A 12,668-nucleotide genomic window follows, 5' to 3' on the forward strand; every position below is an offset into this window, starting at 1 on the left:
ACTGAACAGTAGACTGGTGCTGTACGACACCATACTGAACAGTAGACTGGTGCTGTACGACACCATACTGAACAGTAGACTGGTGCTGTAGGACAACATACTGAACAGTAGACTGGTGCTGTAGGACAACATACTGAACAGTAGACTGGTGCTGTAGGACAACATACTGAACAGTAGACTGGTACAAAGGTTAATCTTTTTTTACTAGATGGGGAATAAAACAATCAAAGGCTCAGTAAATCTGTCCCCATGTGCATTTTAGACTGTTGACTTACACTGTTACTAACTGCATACTCCCACCTTGTGGCCACAGTACAAACTACACCCTCAATTGAACAGCGTGTTCCTGTGATGAAGCTGTGTGGACTCAGTTATTTTTAGACAGTCTCTTTGATGCATGAGTTGATAACAGACTCTCACCATCTGCAGGAGTCTGGGGGTCCATTTCTCCAAAGTGCGCTCGCTCACCCTGGACTCATGGGAACCGGAACTACTCAAGGTGAGAAAAGAAAGGGGGGGGGGGAGAGTTTCACACTCACATACTCCCTCTCTTGGATTCGCTAGTGACAGATCAATGCTAAAATGTAATGGTTACAGATTACAGCTGTCTTTTACGTGTCATGAATTTGCATGAAAGACATGCTATCCTCGGAATGTGCTGGTTAATTTTGTCATAGTAACATTATTGTGTGTGTGTGTGGTGTGTTGAACACAGCTGATGTGTGAGCTGGGTAACGGGGTCATCAACCAGATCTACGAGGCTGGGAGAGAGGAGCTGGGAGCCATGAAGCCAAAGCCGACAGACCCCAGGTACTACCGCCGTGTTGTTCTACAGCTCAAATCAAATTTTATTTGTCACATACACATGGTTAGCAGATGTTAATGCGAGTGTAGCGAAATGCTTGTGCTTCTAGTTCCGGCAATGCAGTAATAACCAACGAGTAATCTAACCTAACAATTTCCCAACAGCTACCTTATAGACACAAGTGTAAAGGGATGAAGAATATGTACATAAAGATATATGAATGAGTGATGGTACAGAACGGCATAGGCAAGATGCAGTAGATGGTATTGAGTACAGTATATACATATGAGATGAGTAATGTAGGGTATGTAAACATTATATTATGTGGCATTGTTTAAAGTGGCTAGTGATAATTTTTTTTACATGTATGGCAGCAGCCACTCAATGTTAGTGGTGGCTGTTTAACAGTCTGATGGCCTTGAGATAGAAGCTGTTTTTCCGTCTCTCGGTCGCTGCTTTGATGCACCTGTACTGACCTTGCCTTCTGGATGATAGCGGGGTGAACAGGCAGTGGCTCGGGTGGTTGTTGTCCTTGATGATCTTTATGGCCTTCCTGTGACATCGGGTGGTGTGGGTGTCCTGGAGGGCAGGTAGTTTGCCCCCGGTGATGCGTTGTGCAGACCGCACTACCCTCTGGAGAGCCAGTATGTATGGCATGGTATGGCAACTGCACCGCCCTCAACCGCAAGGCTCTCCAGAGGGTAGTGCGGTCTGCACAACCAATAAGATCATCAAGGACAACAACCACCTGAGCTACTGCCTGTTCACCTCGCTACCATCCAGAAGGCGAGGTCAGTACAGGTGCATCAAAGCAGGGACCGAGAGACTGAAAAACAGCTTCTATCTCAAGGCCATCAGACTGTTAAACAGTCACCACTAACATTGAGTGGCTGCTGCCATACATGTAAAAAAATTATCACTAGCCACTTTAAACAATGCCACTTAATATAATGTTTCATAGGTACACTTCAACTATGACAGACAAAATGAGATTTTTTTTCTCCAGAAAATCATATTGTAGGATTTTTAACAACAAGTTCAAACAGGTGCCATTAATACAGGTAACGAGTGGAGGACAGAGGATCCTCTTAAAGAAGGAGTTACAGGTCTGTGAGAGCCAGAAATCTTGCTTGTTTGTAGGTGACCAAATACTTATTTTCCACCATAATTTGCAAATAAATTCATTAAAAATCCTTCGATGTGATTTTCTGGATTTTTTTTCTCATTTTGTCTGTCATAGTTGAAGTGTACCTATGATGAAAATTACAGGCCTCTCTAATCTTTTTAAGTGGGAGAACTTGCACAATTGGTGGCTGACTAAATACTTTTTTGCCCCACTGTATATACTGTACCTTATACCATCTATTGCACCTTGCCTATGCCGCTCGGCCATCGCTCATCTGTACATATTCTCATTCACTCCTTTTAGATTTGTGTGTATTAGGTAGTTGTTGTGGAACTGTTAGATTACTTGTTAGATACTACTGCACTGTCGGAACTAGAAGCACAAGCATTTCACTACACTCGCATTAACATCTGCTAACCATGTGTATGTGACCAATACAATTTGATTTGATTTTAGCCACCATGTTTTATAGCTTTTTAAAATTGTATTTCTATGAAGTAAATAAAGGGTAGTCCTATACAAGTCGGAGGTGTCGTACTACAGCATGTGTGCAATAGCATTGCTCAAAGATTGCCATCTTTGCGTGGGTTGCCAGATTGGTTTAATTTGTTGAATTAGATCATTTTGCTTGCTGTCTTTGCCTGATTTGTTCAGGGGGTTGAATTCAGTCTTCCTCTCTCTCGGTGTCTTTCCCCAGACAGGAGATCGAAGCCTACATCAGGGCCAAGTACGTGGACCGGCGTTTCGTGCAGCGCCCGTCCAATGAAGAGTTACGCGCCAAGGTGGTGTCCCTGGCCAAGCAGGAGAAGAAGCTGAGCGGCAGCACAGAGCACCTGCCCCCCCGGCCGCCCCCGCCCACACCTAAACTCCGGCCCTCCTCCAATGCCTCAGGTCAGTCAGGTAGGTGTCAACCCGTCCCAGGTCCGGTCTCTTAAAGGTGCACTCTGGAGCTCTTCCTCGTCGGTTTGGTAGTATTACGAATTCATGTATACTGTGTAGGCTAACTACATAAACACTTAAACATGGTTCTAACCATTGCAAATTCACCAAAAATTCGAATCGATATAGCGCCTGTTCCGTTTTGATTTTACACTTAGAAAGACTTCCTCCCACTCAGTCCTCAGTCCTTTAAAACAGTCAAGCCGTAGGGCCTGTAACTGTTGACCAGGAATACAGTACAAGCTACGGAGTGTGCCTTTTTTAAAGGAACAGCAACAGAATTGCACTAATAGAACGATGTCATGCTCAGGACACACAACGGAAGGCCCCCTCCCATCTTCTCTCTCGCGTTCTCTCTTTTCGTTGTAGTCTAACTGCCTGTGCTTCTATCCTCCTCTCTCCTCTCAATCCCCCTCTTCTCCACCCTCCCTCCGGCTGCTCTGTGCTTCTGGACTAACCCCTTTCCCCTCGCTGCTTTTTATTCCTTTCTTCCTACTCCTCCACCTCGTGCCCTTTTCTCTCTGACCTCATCCACTGCCCTTGCCTAGCTGCTGCCAAGGGCTTGAAGGCGCGCCGCGACTCTCTCTTCTGTCCAGACGAGCTTGACTCGCTCTTCTCCTACTTTGACACCTCTGCCAAGCTCAGGAGCAGTAAGTATAGCTCTGTGTTTCACTCTCCACCTCCTTCCCTCCCTCCCTCCAGCCATCCATCCATCTGTACTCACTGCTCTGCCTGTGGACTAATACCCATTCCACACCCCTCGTCTTGCTCCCTTAATGAGCCGTGCCGTCACGTTCAGTGTGTCGTTGTGATCAGTGCCTTGTCTATGGGTTACATTTGTCTTATTGTGGCTGTTGGGGGTCAGCTGGGAAATTCTCACTGGCTGTGGTGACCAAAATGCACTGCATTCTCTAACCACTTGGTTAAAGTTGGTGAATGTGTGTAGTGACTGACTGAGGGATTGACTGCTTGGTCCCTTGCAGTAAGAAGTGCAGACAGTGGCATCCAGAACAGTGCAGAAGGAAGTAGGGAGATGCTAGCCACCAACAGCCTGGCTGAAGCAGGTGATGCTCTCTCTCTCACACCCCACACACACACACACACACACACACACACACACACACACACACACACACACACACTCTAAGGCTGTGATGGCATTTTGAATGATTGTTATTGGTCAGCCAAATGATCGTGTTCACTGTTATAATCGTTTTAATAGCACACAAAATACATATCTTTTTTTTTTAACAGTTATGATCCATAATCGTCAGTTGCATGATTATACAGTAATTGTGCCAACCGTATTCAAACAGCTGTTCAATAGCCCCACACACGAGCGCACACTGACATAGCCCCACACACGAGCGCACACTGACATAGCCCCACACACGAGCGCACACTGACATAGCCCCACACACGAGCGCACACTGACATAGCCCCACACACGAGCGCACACTGACATAGCCCCACACACGAGCGCACACTGAAACTAGAACTCCTTACTTATATTCCTATATTTAAATATCCACTGGATTACCATGAAAAACAACAGTTTACACCTCGACGCTCCTGATAACCTTTTAACTCCCTCTCTCTCTCTCCACCCCTCTACTCAGAAGCTGCCGAGGCGCCCCCCATGGCCATGCCTGCCACCCTGCCCCCTCCATCGCCCTGTAAGGAGCTGGTGGTGTTCTCGGAGCCCAAGGAGTACTCCCCGGGCCTGCAACTGTACTGGGCCTCGTGTGCCCGCAGCCTGCCCGACATGGCCGAGGCCCTGGCCCACGGAGCGGAGGTCAACTGGGTCAACACCGAAGACGACAAGAGGACCCCGCTCATCATGGCTGTGCAGGGGGTGAGGATACTTGAGTGTTGTGGACAGGCGTGGGGAGTGTTGTGGACAGGCGTGGGGAGTGTGCTCATGCGTGATAAATGGACTGGTACTTTTCTATTCTTCCAGGGCTCGTTGGTGACCTGTGAGTTCCTGCTCCAGAACGCAGGAAACGTGAACCAGCAGGATGCCCTGGGCCGAGGACCCCTCCACCACGCCACCATCCTGGGACACACCGGGTCCGTTCCCACCCCTTACCACCTACCACAACTTCCGATCTGTCTTTTAGCAGAACGTTAAAGATCCCTGAACAAGGCAGTTAACCCACTGTTACCCTGTAGGATGTCATTGTAATTATTTTTTATTTGTTTTAACTAGGCAAGTCAGTTAAGAACAAATTCTTCTTTTGAATGACGACCTAGCAACAGTGGGTTAACCGCCTTGTTCAGGGGCAGAACGACAGATTTTTACCTTGTCAGCTCAGGGATTCAATCCAGCAACCTTTCAGTTACTGGCCCGAACCTCTAACCACTAGGTTACCTGCCACTCTAACCACTAGGTTACCACTAGGTTATCTGCACTCTAACCACTAGGTTACCTACCACTCTAACCACTAGGTTACCTGCCACTCTAACCACTAGGTTACCTGCCACTCTAACCACTAGGTTACCTGCCGCTCTAACCACTAGGTTACCTGCCACTCTAACCACTAGGTTACCTGCCACTCTAACCACTAGGTTACCTGCCACTCTAACCACTAGGTTACCTGCCGCCCTAACCACTAGGTTACCTGCCGCCCTAACCACTAGGTTACCTGCCGCCCTAACCACTAGGTTACCTACCACTCTAACCACTAGGTTACCTACCACTCTAACCACTAGGTTACCTGCCGCTCTAACCACTAGGTTACCTGCCGCTCTAACCACTAGGTTACCTGCCGCTCTAACCACTAGGTTACCTGCCGCTCTAACCACTAGGTTACCTGCCGCTCTAACCACTAGGTTACCTGCCGCTCTAACCACTAGGTTACCTGCCGCTCTAACCACTAGGTTACCTGCCGCTCTAACCACTAGGTTACCTACCACTCTAACCACTAGGTTACCTACCACTCTAACCACTAGGTTACCTGCCACTCTAACCACTAGGTTACCTACCACTCTAACCACTAGGTTACCTGCCACTCTAACCACTAGGTTACCTACCACTCTAACCACTAGGTTACCTACCACTCTAACCACTAGGTTACCTGCCACTCTAACCACTAGGTTACCTGCCGCTCTGACCACTAGGTTACCTGCCGCCCTGACCACTAGGTTACCTGCCACTCTAACCACTAGGTTACCTGTCACTCTAACCACTAGGTTACCTGCCACTCTAACCACTAGGTTACCTACCACTCTAACCACTAGGTTACCTACCACTCTAACCACTAGGTTACCTACCACTCTGACCACTAGGTTACCTGCCGCTCTGACCACTAGGTTACCTGCCACCCTAACCACTAGGTTACCTACCACTCTGACCACTAGGTTACCTACCACTCTGACCACTAGGTTACCTGCCACTCTGACCACTAGGTTACCTACCACTCTGACCACTAGGTTACCTACCACTCTAACCACTAGGTTACCTACCACTCTGACCACTAGGTTACCTGCCACTCTGACCACTAGGTTACCTGCCGCCCTACAGCATCGGAGGTCTGTTATTTCTAGATCTCACCTGGCGTAGTAATCCACTGCAGACTGTTCCTTTTGTTCATGTGTTCTGGTTTAGATTAAACCCTTTATGGCAAGCCTCTGCTAAGCCTTTATGCATGTTATATTTGATCGTAATAGACGAGGGTAGTGGGTTGAGGTTAATTAGTGGGTTGAGGTTAATTAGTGGGTTGAGGTTAATTAGTGGTGACAAAGGGGAACTCAGTCTATGATCTTAGTTCATGTTGGGATATTACAATTGATTTTTTTCCTTTTTTAAATTTGATTCTCCAATCCAGTCAAGTGTGTTTGTTCCTGAAAAGAGGAGCCAATCAGAACGCGGCAGACATTGAAGCGAAAACGCCCCTATCCATGGCAGTGGACGCTGCCAATGCAGACATCGTCACATTGTGAGTGCCAAGCCATATAAACGCAACATGTAAAGTGTTGGTCCCATGTTTCATGAGCTGAAATATAAAGATCCCAGAAATGTTCCATACGCACAAAAAGCATATATCTCACTTTTTGTGCACAAATTTGTTTACATCCCTATTAGTGAGCATTTCTCCTTTTTTAGTTTAGTTTATTAATTCGACCATTTAAAAAAAACAAGCACACAATAAACTTAAAAGCCATACATGCACATGAATAAAATCATGGAGGATAACACACAAAGTCTGGGACTTATTTCCATTGTGGTCCTCTTGAGACAAGATGGCTAGACAAGATCCAACACAGTATGGCAGTGAAATAATAAAACAAAACGGAGAAGAAGAACATCTATCTCATCATTCCAGTTACATCATAGGGATTATTCATATGGGCACAGAAGACATATTTGACAAGGTAACCCATCCACCTGACAGGTGTGGCATATCAAGAAGCTGATTAAACAGCATGATCATTACACAGGTGCACCTTGTGCTGCGGACAATAAAAGGCCACTCTAAAATGTGCAGTTTTGTCTCACAACACAATGCCACAGATTTCTCAAGTTTTGAGGGAGCGTGCAATTGGCAAGCTGACTGCAGGAATGTCGACCAGAGCTGTTGCCAGAGAATTTAATGTTCATTTTTCAACCATAAGCCGCCTCCAACGTTTTAGAGAATTTGTCAGTACGTCCAACCAGCCTCACAACCGCATACCACGTGTATGGTGTCGTGTGGGCGAGCGGTTTGCTGATGTCAACGTTGTGAACAGAGTGCCCCATGGTGGCGATGGGGTTACGGTATGGGGCAATCATGAGCTACAGACAACTAACACAATTGCATTTTATCAATGGTAATTTGAATGCACAGAGACACTGTGATGAGATCCTGAGGCCCATTATTGTGCCATTCATCCAACGCCATCACTTCATGTTTCCGCATGTATTGTTGTGAATTGTTAGATACCACTGCACTGTTGGAGTTAGGAACACAAGCATGGCGCTACACCCGCTAAATATGTGTATGCGACCAATACATTTGATTTGATGATAATACACGGCCCCATGTCACAAGGATCTGTTCTTCCATGGCCTGCATACTCACCAGACATGTCACCCATTGAGCATGTTTGGGATGCTCTGGATTGATGTGTATGACAGCATTTTCCAGTTCCCGCCAATATCCAGCAACTTCGCACACCCATTGTAGAGGAGTGGGACAACATTCCACAGGCCACAATCAACTCTATGAGAAGGAGATATGTCGCACTGCATGAGGCAAATGTTGGCCACACCAGATACGGACTGGTTTTCTGATCCACACCCCTACATTTTTTAAAAGATAACTGTGACCAACTGATGGATATCTTTATTCCCAATCATGTGAAATCCATAGATTACTACCTAATACATTTATTTCAATTTACTAATTTCCTTTATATAAACTAACTCAGAAAAGTATTTGAAATTGTTACATGTTGGTTTATATTTTTGTTCTGTATACATAAATATTATATAAATATAGTGTATTTATTTTTTATGGAAAAACAATTTGCCTTATATTTGTCACTTAGTACTCCATTTTGAATTTGAGATTGAGGCAACATTTTATGACTTTACACTGTCCCAATTCATATGGATTGCTTCTATAAGTCTAAAGGTGGGTTGGATAAAGATGACAAAATGAATAATGACTGTCCTCCCCTCGCTCTCCTTTCCCCAGACTGCGATTGGCCAAGATGAACGAGGAGATGCGGGAGGCGGAGGGGCCCTACATGCAGTCAGGTCATTATTCCACCAGCAGCCCCACAGAGATGCAATACAGGAAGTGTATGCAGGAGTTCATTTGCCTGCAGCTGGCTGAGCCTTAGAGATCATAGAGCCCAAATACAAAGACAAGAGAAGCAACATACTTTTATTAAGCAGACATTGGGCCCTGTGATGTCCTGTGTTGTTCAATACCAGCCAGGTGGTGAGCGAAGCTGCATCTTGTGTTGTAGACAAAAGTGCTCGACTTTTTATTTACACCCGGGGTCAAAGCCATAAGCTCTAGAGCCATTGTTTTGACTACTGAACAGCTGTGACATAAACAGTCCTTTTTTTTTGAAGTCGTCTGTTGCGTCCCAACTTTCAAACCGCCACGTCTTTATTAGTTGTGATGTCGAAGAGCACGTGCAACAGAGGTTGTCATTACTATCGAACAGCAATGCTACGTCGGTCTTGACTAGCAGGCAGTAATCCTGACTTTTGACCATCAGGCTGTTGAGTGGCTAGCAGTGTGTTGCCATGCACCAGGTGTGATTATTAGTGATTTACCTGAGGGAATATTTATGCACATTCCTGGTATGCTTATGCAATATCTCAGTGTGTTACATGTATAGTTCCCACAGTGAGTCTTAACCTCCCCTTTTTTTAAATACCTTTTCTTGTTCACTTGTTTGAACTGTTTGTTACAATGATGAAGTATACATTTTGGCACATTTTATATATGCATTTTACTTTTGTGGGGGATTTTCTTTTTTTTTTTAATAACAATTGGAACCATATAATGATAAGATGTCATTGTAAATGATGTATTGTACATAAATATACATACATTTCTATATCATATACAGTATAAGCAGAATAGGAAGTAAAGTTGAGAGAGATTCTCGGAAGCGGTAATGTCAGAAAGACAACACATTATGAACAAGGGTGAGTACTGTAAGTCGAATGTGCTTGCATCCTTGTTTTTGTGTGTTTTTTTTTTTTGTATTGTGTTGTATTTTCTACACCTGTTTTAAGACTTTTATGATTTCATTGATTGTTGGTTTAGCTAGCTATGGTATAGAACATATCCCCCCTCTGGCAAATCTGTTCTTTGTCTGACATTTAACATGAATTGTACAGTCCTTTAAAGGGATACTTTGGGATTTTATCTACTTCCCCAGAGTCTGAGGAACTTGTGGATACCATTTTTATGTCTCTGTGTCCAGTATGAAGGAAGTTGTAGGTAGTTTTGCAAGCCAATGCTAACTAGCGTTAGCGCAATGACTGGAAGTCTATGGTTATCTGCTAGCATTAGAAGTATCCCTTTAATGTTAGCTGACACTGGTACGGGTGTGAATGTAAGTTTAGACAAGAGATATCAAGGTGGTAGAGTGTACCAAAAAGGAAGGGCAATAGTCTTAGAAAAGTATCCACATTTACAGCATTTTACCGCATAATAGTTATATAATTAACTTCAACTTATTGGATAAAAAAAGAGACATTCACAAAACATTTGAATATAGGACAGTGTGAAGCTCACTCCAGTATTGTTGGTAAATAATGAATGAAATGTTCCCCTCTTTAGATGTCATCCTTTCATCTTCCCCATCACACTGGCTTTGCCCCCTGGCAATGCACCTGAGCCTGATGGGTAACTTTTAAATGGGCACAAAAAGCACCATTTCAGCCTCATAGTTACTGACGTATCCAAACTGAAGTCTGTACAAGCCAATATGCCCCCTAGTGCTTAGTGTTCCATGATCCAGGCTCTGTGGCCAAAGAGGATGAATATCAGCTGAAAGAGAACACGCTGGCCCAATCCCAAATCCAAGATTACACCAATCAAATCCTCTCAGATCTTCACATGTGCTTAGGGCGTAGGGGTTGCAATATGTTAAACATAGGATTTAGGTGTGGGATTGGGCCAGAGACTCCATGTCTCTCGTCAGTCATCTTATTGTATGTTGAGCCAGTTGGACATTTCAGAGGCTGGTGGTCTCATGCACCATGGAGTCATGCTCTGAGACCAGCCAGTGGTGATGCACCGAGGAGATTTTGAATATCAGTTTAAATATAGTGATTTTAATGATTACTACATTTTAATGATTACTACATTGACCAATAGTGCTGTTCCTGAAAAGTCTTGTCTAAGGCTAGTTTGTAGTGGGTCTGACAGGGTGAGGAAACATCTAGTTTGTAGCGGGTCTGACAGGGTGAGGAAACCACTAGTTTGTAGTGGGTCTGACAGGGTGAGGAAACATCTAGTTTGTAGCGGGTCTGACAGGGTGAGGAAACATCTAGTTTGTAGCGGGTCTGACAGGGTGAGGAAACCACTAGTTTGTAGCGGGTCTGACAGGGTGAGGAAACCACTAGTTTGTAGCGGGTCTGACACGGTGAGGAAACCACTAGTTTGTAGCGGGTCTGACAGGGTGAGGAAACAACTAGTTTGTAGCGGGTCTGACAGGGTGAGGAAACAACTAGTTTGTAGTGGGTCTGACAGGGTGAGGAAACAACTAGTTTGTAGCGGGTCTGACGGGGTGAGGAAACAACTAGTTTGTAGTGGGTCTGACAGAGTGAGGAAACAACTAGTTTGTAGTGGGTCTGACAGGGTGAGGAAACAACTGGTTTGTAGCGGGTCTGACAGGGTGAGGAAACAACTGGTTTGTAGTGGGTCTGACAGGGTGAGGAAACAACTGGTTTGTAGCGGGTCTGAAATGGGTGAGGAAACAACTAGTTTGTAGCGGGTCTGACGGGGTGAGGAAACAACTAGTTTGTAGCGGGTCTGACACGGTGAGGAAACAACTAGTTTGTAGCGGGTCTGACAGGGTGAGGAAACAACTGGTTTGTAGTGGGTCTGACAGGGTGAGGAAACAACTGGTTTGTAGCGGGTCTGAAATGGGTGAGGAAACAACTAGTTTGTAGCGGGTCTGACAGGGTGAGGAAACAACTAGTTTGTAGCGGGTCTGACAGGGTGAGGAAACAACTGGTCCAATTACCTCGTGTGGCCACTGGAGGGAGTGCTCCATTTAGAAATCCCCCACTTCACTCTTTGAGTGGAATATAAATGTAGAGTTTGACAGGGAGGTGACCCAGCATGCTGCTCTTTGGACTTAATGTAGTTCTACTGGATATAGTTCCTCCACTTCAAAAGTGTTTGGTCATTGAGTATTCCAAACTTTTGGAACACCTTCCACCTTCCTAATATTGAGTTGCACCCCTTTTCCCCTCAGAACAGCCTCAATTCGTCAGGACATGGACTCTGCAAGGTGTCGAAAGCGTTCCACAGGGATGCTGGCCCATGTTGACTCCAATGCTTCCCACAGTTGTGCCAAGTTGGCTGGATGACCTTTGGTGGTAGACCATTCTTGATACACACGGGAAACTGTTTAGTGTGAAAAACCCAGCAGCATTGCAGTTCTTGACACAAACCGGTGCGTCTGGCACCTACTATCATACTCTGTTCAAAGGCACTTAAATATTTTGTCTTGCCCATTCACCCTCTGAATGGCACACACACACAATCCATGTCTCAAGGCTTAAAAATCCTTCTTTAACCTGTCTCCTCCCCTTCATCTACACTGATTGAAGTGGATTTAACAAGTCACGTCAATAAGGGATCATAGCTTTCACCTGGTCAAAGTGTCATGGAAAGAGCATGATTTTGTAGATTCAGTCAATGACCCATAGATTCTTGGACCTGTAACGAGAAGAGTACTTGATTTAATACGACTGTTCATGTACTGTTTTCTGTCATGATTTAAATCCAATGTGAGCGATATTTGCCTGTTATTACCTTGAAGTCAACAGCAGACTTCAAGCAGTAGTTGGGGATACAGTAGTGTTTTCTACAAAGACAATGTTTTACATTTTGTTAGTGTACAAACCTGAAGTGTATGAATGTGTTGTAGGGAAGGGATCCAATGGAATGATGCTGTCTTGTCAAGCTCTCTGCTCAATTACTTGTTGCACTCTTATTCTCTCATTGCTTGTCTCGGTCTCTCTGTCTATCACTCATTGCTTGTCTCGGTCTCTCTCTCTCTCATTGCTTGTCTCTCTCTGTCTATCACTTTGCTCTGTACTGTTTCTCTTTCTCT

The 12,668-nt window shown here is 45.0% G+C and overlaps 1 protein-coding gene across 9 annotated transcripts in view; it reads left to right on the forward strand.

The window, feature by feature from the left end:
* Positions 1-12,668, forward strand: part of LOC139539452 (arf-GAP with coiled-coil, ANK repeat and PH domain-containing protein 2-like) — a 76,372-nt gene that overhangs the window by 60,978 nt on the left and 2,726 nt on the right. For 3 of the 9 annotated variants that reach the window (XM_071342417.1, XM_071342419.1, XM_071342426.1), the window contains 9 exons: positions 430-499; positions 716-810; positions 2,629-2,831; positions 3,419-3,520; positions 3,854-3,934; positions 4,490-4,725; positions 4,831-4,940; positions 6,698-6,808; positions 8,549-8,610. In XM_071342417.1, coding sequence (XP_071198518.1) covers positions 430-499; positions 716-810; positions 2,629-2,831; positions 3,419-3,520; positions 3,854-3,934; positions 4,490-4,725; positions 4,831-4,940; positions 6,698-6,808; positions 8,549-8,610 — 1,070 coding nt within the window. The remainder of the gene's footprint in view (positions 1-429; positions 500-715; positions 811-2,628; positions 2,832-3,418; positions 3,521-3,853; positions 3,935-4,489; positions 4,726-4,830; positions 4,941-6,697; positions 6,809-8,548; positions 8,611-12,668) is intronic. The other 6 variants (XM_071342418.1, XM_071342420.1, XM_071342421.1 and 3 more) reach the window with 6 other exon arrangements.

The sequence above is a fragment of the Salvelinus alpinus genome, chromosome 15, assembly GCF_045679555.1.
Source record: "Salvelinus alpinus chromosome 15, SLU_Salpinus.1, whole genome shotgun sequence".
NCBI lineage: Eukaryota > Metazoa > Chordata > Actinopteri > Salmoniformes > Salmonidae > Salvelinus > Salvelinus alpinus.